Source organism: Bombina bombina, chromosome 8 (genome assembly GCF_027579735.1).
Source record: "Bombina bombina isolate aBomBom1 chromosome 8, aBomBom1.pri, whole genome shotgun sequence".
Taxonomy (NCBI): Eukaryota; Metazoa; Chordata; class Amphibia; order Anura; family Bombinatoridae; genus Bombina; species Bombina bombina.
In genome coordinates, this window is record NC_069506.1 from 277,134,294 (window position 1) to 277,153,125 (window position 18,832).

General features: G+C 45.2%; 1 protein-coding gene across 1 annotated transcript in view; it reads right to left on the reverse strand.

Moving 5' to 3' along the window:
- Positions 1-18,832, reverse strand: part of SIK3 (SIK family kinase 3) — a 772,688-nt gene that overhangs the window by 583,128 nt on the left and 170,728 nt on the right. The window contains exon 4 of the mRNA XM_053691386.1: positions 13,045-13,206. Within this exon, the coding sequence (XP_053547361.1) occupies positions 13,045-13,206 (162 nt within the window). The remainder of the gene's footprint in view (positions 1-13,044; positions 13,207-18,832) is intronic.

Consider the following 18,832-nt stretch of genomic DNA (forward strand, 5'->3'; position numbering starts at 1 on the left):
ATGGGTATAGTGGTGCGCTTGTTTAGAGTAGAAACCGCCCCCTCGACCTTGGGGACTGTCTGCCATAAGTCCTTTCTGGGGTCGACTATAGGAAACAATTTTCTTTAAATATGGGGGGAGGTACGAAAGGTATACCGGGCCTGTCCCATTCTTTATTAACAATGTACGCCACCCGCTTGGGTATAGGAAAAGCTTCGGGGGGCCCCGGGGCCTCTAGGAACTTGTCCATTTTACATAGTGTTTCTGGAATGACCAGATAATCACAATCATCCAAATTGGATAACACCTCCTTAAGCAGAGCGCGGAGATGTTCCAACTTAATTTTAAAAGTAATCACATCAGGTTCAGCTTGTTGAGAAATTTTTCCTGAATCTGAAATTTCTCCCTCAGACAAAACCTCCCTGGCTCCCTCAGACTGGTGTAGGGGCGCTTCAGAAACAAAATCATCAGCGTTCTCATGCTCTTCAGTATTTTCTAAAACAGAGCAGTCGCGCTTTCGCTGATAAGTGGGCATATTGGCTAAAATGTTTTTGATAGAATTATCCATTACAGCCGTTAATTGTTGCATAGTAAGGAGTATTGGCGCGCTAGATGTACTAGGGGCCTCCTGTATGGGCAAGACTGGTGTAGACGAAGGAGGGGATGATGCAGTACCATGCTTACTCCCCTCACTTGAGGAATCATCTTGGGCATCATTTTTTCTAAATTTTTTATGACATAAATCACATCTATTTAAATGAGAAGGAACCTTGGCTTCCCCACAGTCAGAACATAATCTATCTGGTAGTTCAGACATGTTAAACAGGCATAAACTTGATAACAAAGCACAAAAAACGTTTTAAAATAAAACCGTTACTGTCACTTTAAATTTTAAACTGAACACACTTTATTACTGCAATTGCGAAAAAGTATGAAGGAATTGTCCAAAATTCACCAAAATTTCACCACAGTGTCTTAAAGCCTTAAAAGTATTGCACACCAAATTTGGAAGCTTTAACCCTTAAAATAACGGAACCGGAGCCGTTTTTATATTTAACCCCTTTACAGTCCCTGGAATCTGCTTTGCTGAGACCCAACCAAGCCCAAAAGGGAATACGATACCAAATAATGCCTTCAGAAAGACTTTTCTATGTATCAGAGCTCCACACACATGCAGCTGCATGTCATGCTGTTCTCAAAAACAAGTGCGCCATACCGGCGCGAAAATGAGGCTCTGACTATGATTAGGGAAAGCCCCTATAGAATAAGGTGTCTAAAACAGTGCCTGCCGATATTATTTTACAAAAAATACCCAGATTAAATGATTCCTCAAGGCTAAATATGTGTAAATATGATCGATTTAGCCCAGAAAAAGTCTACAGTCTTAATAAGCCCTTGTGAAGCCCTTATTTACTATCTTAATAAACATGGCTTACCGGATCCCATAGGGAAAATGACAGCTTCCAGCATTACATCGTCTTGTTAGAATGTGTCATACCTCAAGCAGCAAAAGACTGCTCACTGTTCCCCCAACTGAAGTTAATTCCTCTCAACAGTCCTGTGTGGAACAGCCATGGATTTTAGTAACGGTTGCTAAAATCATTTTCCTCATACAAACAGAAATCTTCATCTCTTTTCTGTTTCAGAGTAAATAGTACATACCAGCACTATTTTAAAATAACAAACTCTTGATTGAATAATAAAAACTACAGTTAAACACTAAAAAACTCTAAGCCATCTCCGTGGAGATGTTGCCTGTACAACGGCAAAGAGAATGACTGGGGTAGGCGGAGCCTAGGAGGGATCATGTGACCAGCTTTGCTGGGCTCTTTGCCATTTCCTGTTGGGGAAGAGAATATCCCACAAGTAAGGATGACGCCGTGGACCGGACACACCTATGTTGGAGAAAGATTGTCTGCTGAGAAAATCCGCTTCCCAGTTGTCCACATGTCTGGAATGTGGATCGCTGAAAGCAAACAGTTGTGGGCCTTCGCCCACTCCAGAATCCGAGACACCTCCCTCATTGCTAGCATTGCTAGGGATGTCCTCATTCCTCCCTAGTGGTTGATGTAAGCCACCAAGGTGACATTGTCTGATTGGAATCTGATAAACTGGGATGAAACCAGACGAGGCCAAGCCTTTAGTGTCACGCCGCGTCGCTCTAGCCATTGCTATGGGCGCAGTGTCTCCTTCCTGCTCGTTGCCAGGGGCACTGTCGGCTCAGGATGCGTGCGGCGCTGACGTCACCAACGCACGCTACTGATGCTGGTGGGAGCTCACTGGCGCAAATTCTATTTAAACCCTACTCTAACGATGTGTCACTGCCCAAGTATAGGTGTCACTCTGTGTGCTCCTGGGTGTGACAGATCGTTCCATATACCTGATATTCTGCTGCTGATCTCTACCTGCCTTAACCCTTAAACTGCTGGATTGATCTTTATTGCTGAACCTGCCTGTTTACCGACTACTCTACCTGCCTTAACCCTTAAACTGCTGGACTGATCTTTGTTGCTGAACCTGCCTGTTTGCTGACTACTCTGCCTCTTTGACCCCTGAATTGCTGGACTGATATACTGCTGCAGTTTCCTGCCTGTCTGACTACTCTGCTCTTTAACCCCTGCTGTTCTGGATTGTCTCTTCGTTTCCGAACCCTGCCTGACCATTCTAGTAGTGTGCCCTTGGACTGCTCTGCTGTTGCCGCTGGGGACTGTCCTGCCCGTGGTGAGTGCCGCCTTCCTCATCCTACTAACTTTCTTTGCTCTGGGATATTCCCTATCATTCCGGCTCAACGCCGGGATAACAAGACTACTGGCCGAGTTTCGGTCTGATAGAGAAGTATCCCACAAGCATTACATTTAGAGCATTGAAGATTGCTCAAAGTTCCAAAATGTTGATCGGAAGAGAACTCTCCTCCCGAGACCAAAGGCCCTGAGCCTTCTTGGCTCCACAAACTGCTCCCCATCCTGAGAGACTTGCATCTGTAGTCACAATCTCTTAGGATTGTCTTAAAAAGGATGTCCCTTGGGACAGTTGATCTGGACAGAGCCACCAAGAGAGCGATTCTCTAGAGTGGTTGTCCAGAGAGATCCGTTGAGACAGATCCAAATGATTGCTGTTCCACTGTCTCAGCATGCACAGTTGCAACGGTCTGAGATGGAACCAAAAGGAACTATGTCCATGCTGGACACCATGAGACCAATCACCTCCATATACTGGACAGCTTGCAGCGTCTCTGATCTGAAGAAATATCCTCATTACTATTATGTGTATTATAGTGCCCAGGAATTCTACCCTGGTGCTTGGAATAAGAGAACTCTTTTCTAAGTTTATCTTCCATCCATGGGATCGAAGAAGAGAGAGGGAAGAGATTCTGAATGTTCTTCCGCTAGACGAAAGGATGGTGCTATACCAGAATATCGTCTAAGTATGTTGCTACTGCAATGCCATGGGTTCTGGCCACGGCCAAGAGATCCCACAGAAAAAATTCTTTGGGCAGTAGCAAGGCCAAACGGAAGAGAAACTGAAAGTGCTGGTCCAGGAAGGCAAACCTTAGGAACTGAAAGTGCTCCCTGTGGATTGGGACATGAAGGTAAGCATCCTTCAGATCTATAGTGGTCATGAACTGTCCCTTCTGGACTAAGGGAAGGATAGACCCTCCATCTTAAACTTGTTTAAGCACTTTAGGTCCAGAATCGGAAAGTTCCCACCTTTTTTGGGACCACAAAAAGGTTTGAGTAGTATCCCAAGCCTCGTTCCTCTACGGGAACCGGGACAATGACTCCTGAGGAGGACAGATCCTGGACGCAACCCAGAAAGGCCTCCCTCTTCTCTGGTTTTGATGACAGATTTGAGAGGAGGAATCTGCCCTTGGGTGGAAGAGACTTGAACCCAATTCTGTAACCCTGAGCAATGACCTCCAGGACCCAAGGATCCTGCACATCCCTGAACCAAGCTTCTGAGAAGCGCGAAAGTCTTCCCCCTACATGATCCATAGACGGATCGGGGACGACCCCTTCAATCTAATTTAGTCTCAGCGGGCTTCTTGCTCTGCTTGGACTTATCCCAGGACTGAGCCGGCTTCCAAGTCTTAGGTTGCTCGGTCTTAGTGGAGGATTGCTGACGCTGGGATTTGTCAGAACGAAAGGAACGAAAATTATTAGGTTGTCCCTTAGATCTGTTCTTTTTATCTCGCGGTAGGAAGGCACCCTTGTCCCCAGTAACCGTTGAGATAATGGAGTTCAGGCCTGGACCAAACAAAATCTTACCCTTGAATGGAAGGGAAAGGAGTCAGGACTTGGAAGTCAAGTCCGCAGACCAAGATATTAGCCATAGAGCCTGGCGGGCCTGAACAGAAAACCCAGCAGTTTTTGCATTTAAATGATTTGCATATTTGCGTCACAAATAAAAAAATTAGTAATCCTTAGAGCCTTAATTCTATCAAGAATAATATCGAGGGGACCCTCCACCTCGATCAATTCCGATAAGGAGTCACACCAGTAGGTAGTCGCTCCCGCAACCGCGGTAACTGCTGCTGGTTGAAAACATAAATTATGCTTACATAATAATTTTCTTTTCTTCTGACGGGAAGAGTCCACAGCTGCATTCATTACTTTTGGGAATTCAGAACCTGGCCACCAGGAGGAGGCAAAGATACCCCAGCCAAAGGCTTCAAATACCTCCCCCACTTCTCTCATCCCCCAGTCATTCTGCCAAGGGAACAAGGAACAATAGAAATATCAGTGTGAAAAAAGGTGCCAGAAGAACAACATTTTTTACTGCCACCTCATAGATAAAACACGGGTGGGAGCTGTGGACTCTTCCCATCAGAAGAAAATAAAATTATCAGGTAAGCATAATTTATGTTTTTCTTCTTATACTGGAAGAGTCCACAGCTGCATTCATTACTTTTGGAAAAACAATACCCAAGCTAGAGGACACTGAATGCAAACAATGGGTGGGTACAATATGGTGGCCCCTTCGAAAGGAACCATAGCCTGAAATTAGCCAACACCCTACAAAAACTCTAAACGACAAGGGAAAAACTGGAAGCTCATCAGTTATATAAACTGCAAAGCCGTGCTAGAGACCACTCAGACCCAGAATCTGCTGAGCACAAGGCCTCAGAGGAGCCAGCCCAGCGGCTCTCGACTCCAATGAAAAGTACCCCTAAAAGCCAAAAACCTCTATCTTACCCCGAGGGGGAGAATAGAGGACCCCATAAGAGATCCAAAGGACCATCCAACACGGGCTCAAATCAAACTTGGAGCAACCCAAGGTTGCCACAGGACCACTGCCCAGGGAGACGAACTACCTAGAAGGATAAGGACCAGAAAAATAAGGCCATACTCAGGAAAAAACGTCACTAGGATGACCAGAAGGCCACCCTCATATCCTTGACACAGCACCATACCACATATGGTGTTCCAGAAAACCGCAAGTTCCCCTAATGCATCATAGCCAAGTCAAAACCTGTCAGGTTAGACAAGCAGAGACAGTATAACTAGCAGTTAAAAAAGAGCTCTCCAAGAGAACACAGAGCCATCTGTAAACAAGAACTCGCGATGACCAATCTCCAGGCAGCAAAGCTGACCCTAAGCACTCGTCCCACCAAGAAGCCCCGAAAAAATCTCGACAACAGCTCCCGACCAGAAATTTCCAGGCTCCAAGGAGCATCCCATACCAGCAGCATACCCCACCAGTAGAGAGATGGGCATCAAGTGTCCCCTCACCGAAGGGAAGGACAAACTCAAAAATAGTAAATGGTCAACACTGCACAGAGCAGACCAATCCCTGACCTTCCTTCCAGTATAATGGTCCCAGCCCAAAAGGCTAGTTAAAGACCTGAGACAAGACCATTGTAAGAAAAAGGATGGATCTACAAGGAATCAAAACCCCAGAGTAGAACTCTAACCGCTACTAAAACTGGCATGCTCCATGAGCCATAACAGGTAACTTCGTGCTCGGTCCAAAACCCCTACACTGCAGCCTTCCCGAAGAAGGAACACTCCCCCAGGGAAGAAAGTACTCTGACCCCCAGCATCCTAATATCAGAATTTAGTTCCATGATTCTGAGTACGCCAGGAAGGGAAAAAATCCTACGAGGCGAGAAAAACAAGGATCCACGGGCCTTCACAGATACTGAGGTACCTCAAAGTCAAGGAGAATATGCAAGAACCCATCCCCCACCCTAGGTGAGAAGAAAAGGGAGCAAAGGAACGGTACCCACCCTATTAATACAGACGAGACCCTTCGGCCAATATTGCCAGCCCAGTTGAAACGACAACTGGAGTCTACAAGGAAGCACAGATGTCCCAGAAGACAAGTAGGGACCCGTCTGAGAGACCTCAACCTGAAGCCTCAAGCAGACAGTAATCTCCCATGAGAGTCAGAAACCCCATCCCACAAAAGGTACACGCGGGAGAACCAAACCCAGAGGTTAAGCAGAACCGTCCATGCCCATTCCAGGCAAGAGACATGGTCCTAAGCAGAAGTCCTCGAAAAACGGAACCGATCGAAAGATCTAACTTCCTGAGGAATCTATCAGCTGCCTCCCATGGGAGGAGCGCACCCAAGACAGAGCCCTCCACCATCTAAAGTCCGTAGACGTAGACTACCTAACAACAGCCTTAAACCCAAGAGTTTGAAAAAACTCCTGACCAGTTGAAGAAATGGGCAACCAGTACCCTTAGATCACAAGGCTATCCTCAGAAGACTGGCCGAACGACCTGATCCACACGCTGGTGAAGAGGAAGGTCATTTCCCAGACCCCAGAAAGGCAAAAATCTGTGACTGACCACGGACCTCCTACCCTCAAGCCCAAAAGGCTAGATCTGCATAAGGATAGCACCCAAGAGTCTAAAGACCATGGTATGACAAGGGGCAGTTCTTAGATTGAGAAGACGACAGTCTCCAGAAATCCTTACCGGACTGGTCTCCTGAAATCCCCGCAACAGGAACAACAATGGGAGCCTTGCAGCTCCTAGCAGAAAAGGTAGGGTAACCCCTAAACTCCACGTACTAGAGCAAACGAAACACTGAGAAAAAAGAAATAAGGACATGCTCCGCACTTCCATAACAGATGATCCAACCCAAAACGGGAGGGAGGAAAACTCTGCCACTGCAAAAGGAATGCGACTAGGCTGCAAGAGTCAACATCCGGGAGATACCGCAAGTGAAGACGTAAATTGTCCATCGCCCGGAATACCAGACCTCCAGACGTCATTCACATCTCCAAACTCTACAGGAGTGGAAAACTACGGTTCCGAGTCCCCAGGGACCCTTAGGAACCCTGATGACATCTTGAAAAAGTCGGTCACGTAACTCAACCAAATTGTAATACCTCGTATTCCATCCAAGTACTAACCAGGCCCAACCCTGCTTAGCTTCCGAGATCAGACGAGATCGGGCACATTCCGGGTGGAGTGACCGTAGGCCCATAGAAAGGCCAACTTATATCGGAACTCCCAACCTTCCTCCCAGAAGCGTTGGATCTACGCACTAGGCCCCATACCTCGTAGTAGGAGCCGAGCCTGGAGTCAATATCAATAGGCCAAGTGACATTCAGAATCCGACAGGATAATCAGCACCACATGGGTGACATGAACCCAAGGAACAGCAGATAGCGCCCAACCAGTACCTGCCTGGTACAAGCACACCCCAAAACTGTCCATGGTCCAAGAAAAATCGACCTGAAGGTTCGATAATATGAATTAGAACATAACTTTGTCCGAACCAAAAGTGCGCAACTTCCAAGGAAGCGCCCATGCAACCACAAATTCGCAAGAATCAGTTTCAGAGAAGAAAACGTTCCCAAAACGGAAATTATATCAGACGTAAGCTTATTAAAAACAAATCAAATACATCATATCCGGATCAAAATGAAAGTAAGGCAGCACCCGCGGGTGAACGCCCAAGGTGAATGGGTACGCCAACAGGACCAGCCAATCAGAGGCCCCATTCACCCAAGCTCAGAACTGGAACCGAAACATAAAAGAAAGAAAAAAGGAAGACGTCAAGGAGATTAGCTTCATCCCCAAACGTCTAACCTAGCTTGCCATCCGGCATCTAAGGCCTCGGATCCCTCGACCCACTAGAACTGGAATCCTCTAGCACCACCAACATGCCTTAGTAGAACACAAAGATGTGCCAGCCTATAACGGAAGGCGAAATTATCCCTCGCCAGATCGATAAACGACCCCAGCCCGAGGTTGGGGCCCCTGAACTCTCAGAGGCCGACGCTTCCCCAGAAGGCAAAACTGAATCAGGCGATCCCACTGCCGACGGGCCCTAGTTGACAGAACACGGACAGTACCTTAAAAATATTTCACTCGGGAGATATAAGTAAGCCAGTGCCATAGATATGGCCATGCGGAACCGTGTTGTAACCTCTGGAGGAAACAAGCCAATTTCCGGAGGAGTAAAGGCCATAGAGACACCTGCTTGCGTAGCAAAGGAAGGTTCTGGGGCACGTGCCTCACCGAACATAGAATCCTCTGGGGCGGATGGCTCAACATACTCTAAGGTCCCTGAGTGGGAGAAGAGAGTACTCTAGAACGGCAATCGGAACATAACTGATGGGCATGGATAACCCAGGACATTTCATATTCATCACAAAACGCATTCTTCTCAGAGTCATCCGTGTCTAAAAAAAATCAGAATCCTTCATAATCATGGGATTACAAAAATGACAAACACTAACTGGCACCCTTTTAACACACCCAATGACTGAGGTACTCACCACCTCCTGTGAACCAGACAACCAACGAGGAGACTCTCTCTGTCGCCACACAGTCAGCATACGGAAGTGGAAAACAACGCAACCGCACCCGGTCACAAGATGCACTGTGCCAGTCACAAAAAGAGCGCGCAAAACTAAAGAGGTTGCGCCAATTGATAAGGCCGTTATGTTCCGAAAAGCCATGAGCCAAAGTATTACTACACATTAGCAGATAGAACCACATAACAAACATGATTAAAGTCCCCCCTGTTCAATAAACCCCCTCAGGAGATATTAACCCATGATTCCTATTTTAAGATAAAAGGAGTCCCACTGGGACCCTACCTTCTCTTGTTACCATTACATTCACATAATGAAATAAAATGAAACGATCTTACCGGAATCTGCGCCGTGGAACAGGGCCCTTCAAGTGTGACAGATAGTAGCCTCGCTTCTGACATGGACTTGAGTGAATAAAGGCAGGCAGCGAAACTCGTCAACGCTGATTGCCAAGGAGCTGTTATGAGTCGGGATGGTTTCGCAGAAAGACCTTTCGCTTGCGCTCAGCAGGGCGAGGTAAAGCACTAATGGCCGCAGACACCGCCGTTTGTAACTGCGCAGTGAAGTCTGGAGGTAAAAGGCCTCCTCCAGATGGAGGATCAGGCGTGCTATGGGAAACTGCATGTGTAGTAGGAGATTAAAGTAGGGTGCGCACCTCCTCACGGGATAGGGACCCCTCAGAGGTGGAAGGCTCAGTGGTATCAAACATGTTAACCTTTTTAGACAATCACTTTTTCTAGGCATGTTGAACATAATTGAGAGGGCGGGTATACCTCTGCCTCCTCACAATATAAACAGGAATTAGTCTTAGTTATAGAGGGAGTACCCTCTAAAACAACAGAGTCCTCCATAGCTATGGGCTATGTCCTAATATAACAAAAGCTAATGTTATATGTTATATAAGTATAAAAAACGGCACCTTTATACCCCCAATGGCTGGGGCACTCACCACCTCCTATGATCCAGGCGCACAGAGAAAACCGCTTCTCTCCGATAACCAGCATGGCCAGAGTTTGAAGTGAAGCTACGACCACACCCAGTCACATGGTGAGCAACCTAGGACCGCCTCCACTAAGAAAAAGCGAGCCAAGCTTGTAAAGCTGCGCAGCTCTAAAGTGAAAGTAAAGTGTATGCTCCAACCTCAGCCTATGAGCCTCAAAAAAACATCTCACACATAACGCAGAATAAATCAAATAATAATGTATGAGATTATTCCCCACTGTTCAATAATCCCCCCATGTGATATTAACCCTTGATTCCATACAGATAAAAAGAGCAACACTGTGACCCTGTCTTCTTGCATTATCATGTGTGTATAAATAAATGAAACGATCTTACCGGAATCTAAGCCGTTCAAAAGAGACACAGCCTCAAGTTTGACAGTCTTGTAGCATCGCTCCTGACATAGACTTGAGTGATGGAAGCAGGCAGTCAACACTGTTGTTAATACGAGTCTGGATGGTTTCACAGAAAGACTCTCCCTGCATCTCCAGACTAACATTCGCCAATGTTTTCACTGAGAGGCTGACAAGACTACTTAAAACTCCAGTCCCATTTTGAAGGGTAGATACCCTCCATAAGGAACTACTCCGAATCTTCTGACACTTCTCTGCCAACCTCCTATGACAAAAGACAAAGAATGACTGGGGGATGAAGGAAGTGGGAGAGGTATTTAAGCCTTTGGCTGGGGTGTCTTTGCCTCCTTCTGGTGGCCAGGTTCTGTATTTCCCACAAGTAAGGAATTAAGCCGTAGACTCTCCTCATATTAAGAAGGAAATGGCTATCCGGTACAGGAAACATTCTCTTAAAGTTTAGAGAAGGAGACGCCAAGTTTTTCCCACTCCTTGGTTAGAATGTCTGCCACCAGTGAATGTACTGGGAACACGTCCGGGGTTTTTACTTTGGGTTTAAATACCATATCTAACTTGGGTACTTGCTTTTCCTCTGTAGGTTTAGACTCAGGTACACATAGTGTGTTTAAAATGTCTTCAAGTACCGGTAGATATATTAGGTGTTCAATTTTAAATCTAAAATTAATATCCTCAGATTTTTTTTTCCAGCTTCTCCAGAGGTGTTAGAGGACGAAAGTTCTTTTCCTCAGAAATAGTCGAGGAATCGTCAACCTCAGAAAGCTGCATCTGGTTGACTGCCATCGCTCCAACAGAACTGCTAGTCCTATACTCAGAGGAGGAGTGATTAATCTTCCTCTTCCCTGCAACTGGCATAGCGCTCAGGGCAGCAGAAACCCCAGATTCTAACTGGGCAGCAAAATCATGGGGAAACGTCCCAACCCGGGGGTGAGGTTGAGAGACGGGGTTGCAGAAAACAGCATGTGTAGCAATAGGGGCCACCACCTGCAGCTGTAATACTGGCATATCTTGGCCTACTGAGGTCTGCGAGTCTGCAGAACGCCATGGGGTTAATTGAGGTGTCTGAGACACAGCAGACATCTGATTATCAGGACCCCCCAGAATGAGACTGCAGAACAGATGTTAAGCAAGCACTGCATAATTGAGCAGACACACAGTATGTAACTTGCAAAACATGCATTTTTTTAATCAAATAAGGGGATAGGGCAAATTTCCTCCTGACTAGTTTCTGTCATGAACTCATTTATATTGAGGTATGGAGAGTAAAAAAAAAATTCACTATCAGCAATAACTACCAGGTCAAAAAACAACCTGTGAGGCCCCAAAGAAAATATCACTCCTTCTGCCCCTCAGAATGCTCTGTCTGAGGTATCCTACCACCTCCTAGCATGGCCGCTTCTCACTCTGCCACTCGATTCATGAGGACTGCGTGGCGTAGCCCACAAAATGATTAACCTGAAAGGCGGGAATGGCACCAAAATAGAGAGCAGCACAAATCTTTGACTTTGCACCAAATTATGCACTGTGTAAGTGCTGTCAAGCAGCAAGCCCAAAATTGAGCTGCACGGCCGGTAAGTGTACTAATAAAACAGATACTCTCACACATACAGCAGTGGCATGTACCAGGTCCGTACAGCACATCCATTTGTTGGACCCGGTACCGCCTCTGTATTACATACACACTGATCAGTCTGAGGTATCTCAGCTTCAACACACTGCCCCTTTAAACAGTTAGGGTAATCTACATCATCCTGCCCGCTATCACAAACATCTGAGATAGGAAATGAAACAGGGAGATTGCAATCCACCTCTTTTTTTGTCAGTATTCCCCCATATGTGTCTGGAGTTTAAATTTAACAGATGCATGTCTGGCCTTGTTTTCAACTCGATGGGCAACAAGCCATTTGAGGAAAAGGGTCTATGATAAGGACATACCAAGCAGGATTCCTGTAATACAAAGAGGAAAATCAGTGTAACTAACACTGTTTGCCTGAAATGGAGGATTGCATAGGAACTTCCCTGTGACCACCAGTAGCTAACATACACCTAAGAAACTCTACTAAGAGAATTACATGGCTTTGTACAACTTCTCTGCCCTCTCTTGCAGGAAACAATCCATTGAAGACAATCAATTTCAGAATCTTCAGCAGAGTACCTCTCTCTGGCTACCTCCATGAAACGAGGCAAAGAACTACTGGAAAGGAAGGGGAAGTGGGAGGGATATTTAAAGGGCCATTATACACTCATTTTTTCTTTGCATAAATGTTTTGTAGATGATCTATTTATAAAGCCCACAAAGTTGTTGTTTTTTTAAAAATGTATAATTTTGCTTATTTTTAAATAATATTGCTCTGATTTTCAGACTCCTAACCAAGCCCCAAAGTTTAATTTGAATACCGTCAGCTACCTTCTCCAGCTTGCTCCTGTTTGTGTAAGGCTCTTTTCATATGCAAAAGAAGGGGGAGGGGGGAGTGTCTTATTTCCCACTTGCAGTGGGCTTTCCAACTTCCTTTTCAACAGAGCTAAACGGAAAGCTTCTAAGTACGTTTTTAAACCATTTTATACTGGATTTTTATATCAGTATCTGTGCATCTTATTCTTTATAGTAGTGTCTATTACATGCAGTTATATGAAAATGAGTGTATACTGTCCCTTTAATGCTCTGTTTGGGGTTCCTTTGCCTCCTCCTGGTGGCCAGGTGAACTATTTCCCATAGATTATTAATGGATTTTGTGGACTCTCACTACAATTAGAAAGAAAATGACAATCACACTGCGCCACCATAAAGATCAGGGTGAAATATTTTAACTGTGTCAGACGATCAAAACGCTTTGACTAATCCTTCCCTGACTGCCACCACCACTGCCTCTTTATTTCCTGTGTTCAAGCCTTTGGGTTTCCGGCACAGATCACACTCACCTGCAATCTTGATATTCAGGTTGGCATCTAGCAGAAGGTTTTCAGCTTTTAAATCCCGGTGCACAATATTCCTGCAGTGACAGAAATAGACAGCCGCCACAATCTGTTTAAATTTCTTGCGAGCTTCTTTCTCTGCCATGCGCCCGTGTGCGACCAGATGATCTGTAATGTAGATTCATAGGACAGAAAAGGAAAATCAGGTGAAACACATGAAATAAAAGTGTAATTGAGATAGCTATCACTGACACGGATCCCCAATTTATAATCACAATTAGATTACAAGTGGTGCGCTATTTAGTGCTTTTGCTTGAGCGTTAACTTCGCCACAAATAAAGATTTTGTGCACGGGTTAGCACTCATAATTCTAAGGTAAAATTTTTGCACAAGAGCGAAACCAGACGCACACTAACTTCAGGACTTTGGATATTGCAACAGTGCTTACTTCTGCCCATAGACTTTAATGGAGAGCACTGAAGAGAAAAAAACTACTAGCACTTGTCACTCGCGCACTAAGCCGACAGGAGTTATTAATATTTAACATTCCAATGTTCTTCACATACAGGAAAAACAGAATTTATGCTTACCTGATAAATTACTTTCTCCAACGGTGTGTCCGGTCCACGGCGTCATCCATTACTTGTGGAAATATTCTCCTCCCCAAAAGGAAATGGCAAAGAGCACAGCAAAAGCTGTCCACATAGCCCCTCCTCAGGCTCCGCCCCCCAGTCATTCGACCGACGGTTAGGAGAAAAAAGGAGAAACTATAGGGTGCCGTGGTGACTGTAGTGTATAGAGAAAGAAATTTTTCAAACCTGATTAAAAAACCAGGGCGGGCCGTGGACCGGACACACAGTTGGAGAAAGTAATTTATCAGGTAAGCATAAATTCTGTTTTCTCCAACATTGGTGTGTCCGGTCCACGGCGTCATCCATTACTTGTGGGAACCAATACCAAAGCTTTAGGACACGGATGAAGGGAGGGAGCAAATCAGGTTACCTAAACAGAAGGCACCACGGCTTGCAAAACCTCTCCCAAAAATAGCCCCCGAAGAAGCATAAGTATCAAATTTGTAGAATTTGGCAAAAGGGTGCAGAGAAGACCAAGTCGCTGCCTTACATATCTGATCAACAGAAGCCTCGTTCTTGAAGGCCCATGTGGAAGCCACAGCCCTAGTAGAGTGAGCTGTGATTCGTTCAGGAGGCTGCCGTCCGGCAGTCTCATAAGCCAATCGGATGATGCTTTTCAGCCAGAAAGAAAGAGAGGTAGCAGTAGCTTTTTGTCCTCTCCTCTTACCAGAATAAACGACAAACAAAGAAGAAGTTTGTCTGAAATCCTTTGTTGCTTCTAAATAGAACTTTAAAGCACGGACTACATCTAAATTGTGTAACAAACGTTCCTTCTTTGAAACTGGATTCGGACACAAAGAAGGAACAACTATTTCCTGGTTAATATTCTTGTTGGAAACAACTTTTGGAAGAAAACCAGGCTTGGTACGCAAAACGACCTTATCTGAATGGAACACCAGATAGGGTGGATCACACTGCAAAGCAGATAATTCAGAAACTCTTCTAGCAGAAGAAATAGCAACCAAAAACAGAACTTTCCAAGATAGGAACTTTTCCAGTTCCTCGAACCAGAACCACGCCGCTGTAGTGACAGGAATAATGCACAAAATAGGTTGAAGGAGGTAACCTTGCTGTACAAAAATCTCTTTAAGCAAACCCTCCAATTTTTTATCCATAGGATCTTTGAATGCACAATTGTCCTCAATGGGAATGGTCGTGCGTTTGGTTAGTGTAGAAACCGCCCCCTCGACCTTAGGGACTGTTTGCCATGTGTCCTTCCTGGGGTCGACCATAGGGAACAATTTCTTAAATATAGGAGGAGGGACAAAAGGTATGCCTGGCTTCTCCCACTCCTTATTCACTATGTCCGCCACCCTTTTAGGTATCGGAAAGGCATCAGGGTTCACCGGGACCTCTAGGAACTTGTCCATCTTGCACAATTTTTCTGGGATGACCAGATTGTCACAATCATCCAGAGTAGATAGCACCTCCTTAAGTAACGCGTGGAGATGCTCTAATTTAAATTTAAATGTCACAACATCAGGTTCTGCCTGCTGAGAAATTCTTCCTGTATCAGAAATTTCTCCATCTGACAAACCCTCCCTCACTGCCACTTCAGACTGGTGTGAGGGTATGACAGAAAAATTATCATCAGCGCCCTCCTGCTCTACAGTGTTTAAAACTGAGCAATCGCGCTTTCTCTGAAATGCTGGCATTTTGAATAAAATATTAGCTATGGAGTTATCCATTACTGCCGTCAATTGTTGCATAGTAACAAGCATTGGCGCGCTAGAAGTACTAGGGGTCGCCTGCGCGGGCATAACTGGTATAGACACAGAAGGAGAGGATGTAGAACTATCCCTACTTCCTTCATCTGAGGAATCATCCTGGGCAACCTTACTATTTGTGACAGTACTGTCCTTACTCTGTTTGGACGCCATGGCACAATTATCACATATATTTGAAGGGAGAACCACATTGGCTTCCATACATACAGAACATGATCTATCTGAAGGTACAGACATGTTAAACAGGCTTAAACTGGTTAATAAAGCACAAAAACCGTTTTAAAACAAAACCGTTACTGTCTCTTTAAATGTTAAACAGGGCACACTTTATTACTGAATATGTGAAAAACTATGAAGGAATTATCCAATCTTTACCAAATTTTCACCACAGTGTCTTAATGCATTCAAAGTATTGCACCCCAATTTTCAAGCTGTTAACCCTTAAAATGTGGAAACCGGAGCCGTTTGCAATTTTAACCCCACTACAGTCCCAGCCACAGCCTTTGTTGCGACTTCACCTATCCCAGGGGGGTATACGATACCAATTCAAGCCTTTTAGGAACGTTTTCAGTGGATACCAGACCCTCACACATGCAGCTGCATGCACTGCACTCAAAAGAAACTGCGCAATAATGGCGCGAAAAACATAATTTATGCTTACCTGATAAATTCCTTTCTTCTGTTGTGTGATCAGTCCACGGGTCATCATTACTTCTGGGATATAACTCCTCCCCAACAGGAAATGCAAGAGGATTCACCCAGCAGAGCTGCATATAGCTCCTCCCCTCTACGTCAGTCCCAGTCATTCGACCAAGAATCAACGAGAAAGGAGTAACCAAGGGTGAAGTGGTGACTGGAGTATAATTTAAAAGATATTTACCTGCCTTAAAACAGGGCGGGCCGTGGACTGATCACACAACAGAAGAAAGGAATTTATCAGGTAAGCATAAATTATGTTTTCTTCTGTTATGTGTGATCAGTCCACGGGTCATCATTACTTCTGGGATACCAATACCAAAGCAAAAGTACACGGATGACGGGAGGGATAGGCAGGCTCATTATATAGAAGGAACCACTGCCTGAAGAACCTTTCTCCCAAAAATAGCCTCCGAAGAAGCAAAAGTGTCAAATTTGTAAAATTTGGAAAAAGTATGAAGCGAAGACCAAGTTGCAGCCTTGCAAATCTGTTCAACAGAGGCCTCATTCTTAAAGGCCCAAGTGGAAGCCACAGCTCTAGTGGAGTGAGCTGTAATTCTTTCAGGAGGCTGCTGACCAGCAGTCTCATAGGCTAAACGTATTATGCTACGAAGCCAAAAAGAGAGAGAGGTAGCAGAAGCTTTTTGACCTCTCCTCTGTCCAGAATAAACGACAAACAGGGAAGAAGTTTGGCGAAAATCTTTAGTTGCCTGCAAGTAGAACTTGAGGGCACGAACTACATCCAGATTGTGTAGAAGACGTTCCTTCTTTGAAGAAGGATTTGGACACAAGGATGGAACAACAATCTCTTGATTGATATTCCTGTTAGTGACCACCTTAGGTAAGAACCCAGGTTTAGTACGCAGAACCACCTTGTCTGAGTGAAAAATCAGATAAGGAGAATCACAATGTAAGGCTGATAACTCAGAGACTCTTCGAGCCGAGGAAATAGCCATTAAAAACAGAACTTTCCAAGATAACAATTTTATATCAATGGAATGAAGGGGTTCAAATGGAACACCCTGTAAAACGTTAAGAACTAAGTTTAAACTCCATGGCGGAGCAACAGCTTTAAACACAGGCTTGATCCTAGCTAAAGCCTGACAAAAAGCCTGGACGTCTGGATTTTCTGACAGACGCCTGTGTAACAAGATGGACAGAGCTGAAATCTGTCCCTTTAATGAACTAGCTGATAAACCCTTTTCTAATCCTTCTTGTAGAAAAGACAATATCCTAGAGATCCTAACCTTACTCCAGGAGTAATGTTTGGATTCGCACCAGTATAGGTATTTACGCCATATTTTATGGTAAATCTTTCTGGTAACAGGCTTCCTAGCCTGTATCAGGGTATCAATAACCGACTCAGAAAAACCACGTTTTGATAAAATCAAACGTTCAATTTCCAAGCAGTCAGCTTCAGAGAAGTTAGATTTTGATGTTTGAATGGACCCTGTATCAGAAGGTCCTGTCTTAGAGGTAGAGACCAAGGCGGACAGGATGACATGTCCACTAGATCTGCATACCAAGTCCTGCGTGGCCATGCAGGCGCTATTAGAATCACTGATGCTCTCTCCTGCTTGATTTTGGCAATCAATCGAGGAAGCAGCGGAAAGGGTGGAAACACATAAGCCATCCCGAAGTTCCAAGGTGCTGTCAAAGCATCTATCAGAACCGCTCCCGGATCCCTGGATCTGGACCCGTAGCGAGGAAGTTTGGCGTTCTGGCGAGACGCCATGAGATCTATCTCTGGTTTGCCCCAACGTCGAAGTATTTGGGCAAAGACCTCCGGATGAAGTTCCCACTCCCCCGGATGAAAAGTCTGGCGACTCAAGAAATCCGCCTCCCAGTTCTCCACTCCCGGGATGTGGATTGCTGACAGGTGGCAAGAGTGAGACTCTGCCCAGCGAATTATCTTTGATACTTCCACCATTGCTAGGGAGCTTCTTGTCCCTCCCTGATGGTTGATGTAAGCTACAGTCGTGATGTTGTCCGACTGAAACCTGATGAACCCCCGAGTTGTTAATTGGGGCCAAGCTAGAAGGGCATTGAGAACTGCCCTCAATTCCAGAATGTTTATTGGAAGGAGACTCTCCTCCTGATTCCATAGTCCCTGAGCCTTCAGAGAATTCCAGACAGCGCCCCAACCTAGTAGGCTGGCGTCTGTTGTTACAATTGTCCAGTCTGGCCTGCTGAATGGCATCCCCCTGGACAGGTGTGGCCGATGAAGCCACCATAGAAGAGAATTTCTGGTCTCTTGATTCAGATTCAGAGTAGGGGACAAATCTGAGTAATCCCCATTCCACTGACTTAGCATGCATAATTGCAGAGGTCTGAGGTGTAGGCGTGCAAAAGGTACTATGTCCATTGCCGCTACCATTAAGCCGATCACCTCCATGCATTGAGCTACTGACGGGTGTTGAATGGAATGAAGGACACGGCATGCATTTTGAAGTTTTGTTAACCTGTCCTCTGTCAGGTAAATCTTAATTTCTACAGAATCTATAAGAGTCCCCAAGAATGGAACTCTTGTGAGAGGAAAAAGAGAACTCTTCTTTTCGTTCACTTTCCATCCATGCGACCTTAGAAATGCCAGAACCAACTCTGTATGAGACTTGGCAGTTTGAAAGCTTGAAGCTTGTATTAGAATGTCGTCTAGGTATGGAGCTACCGAAATCCCTCGCGGTCTTAGTACCGCCAGAAGGGCACCCAGAACCTTTGTGAAGATTCTTGGAGCCGTAG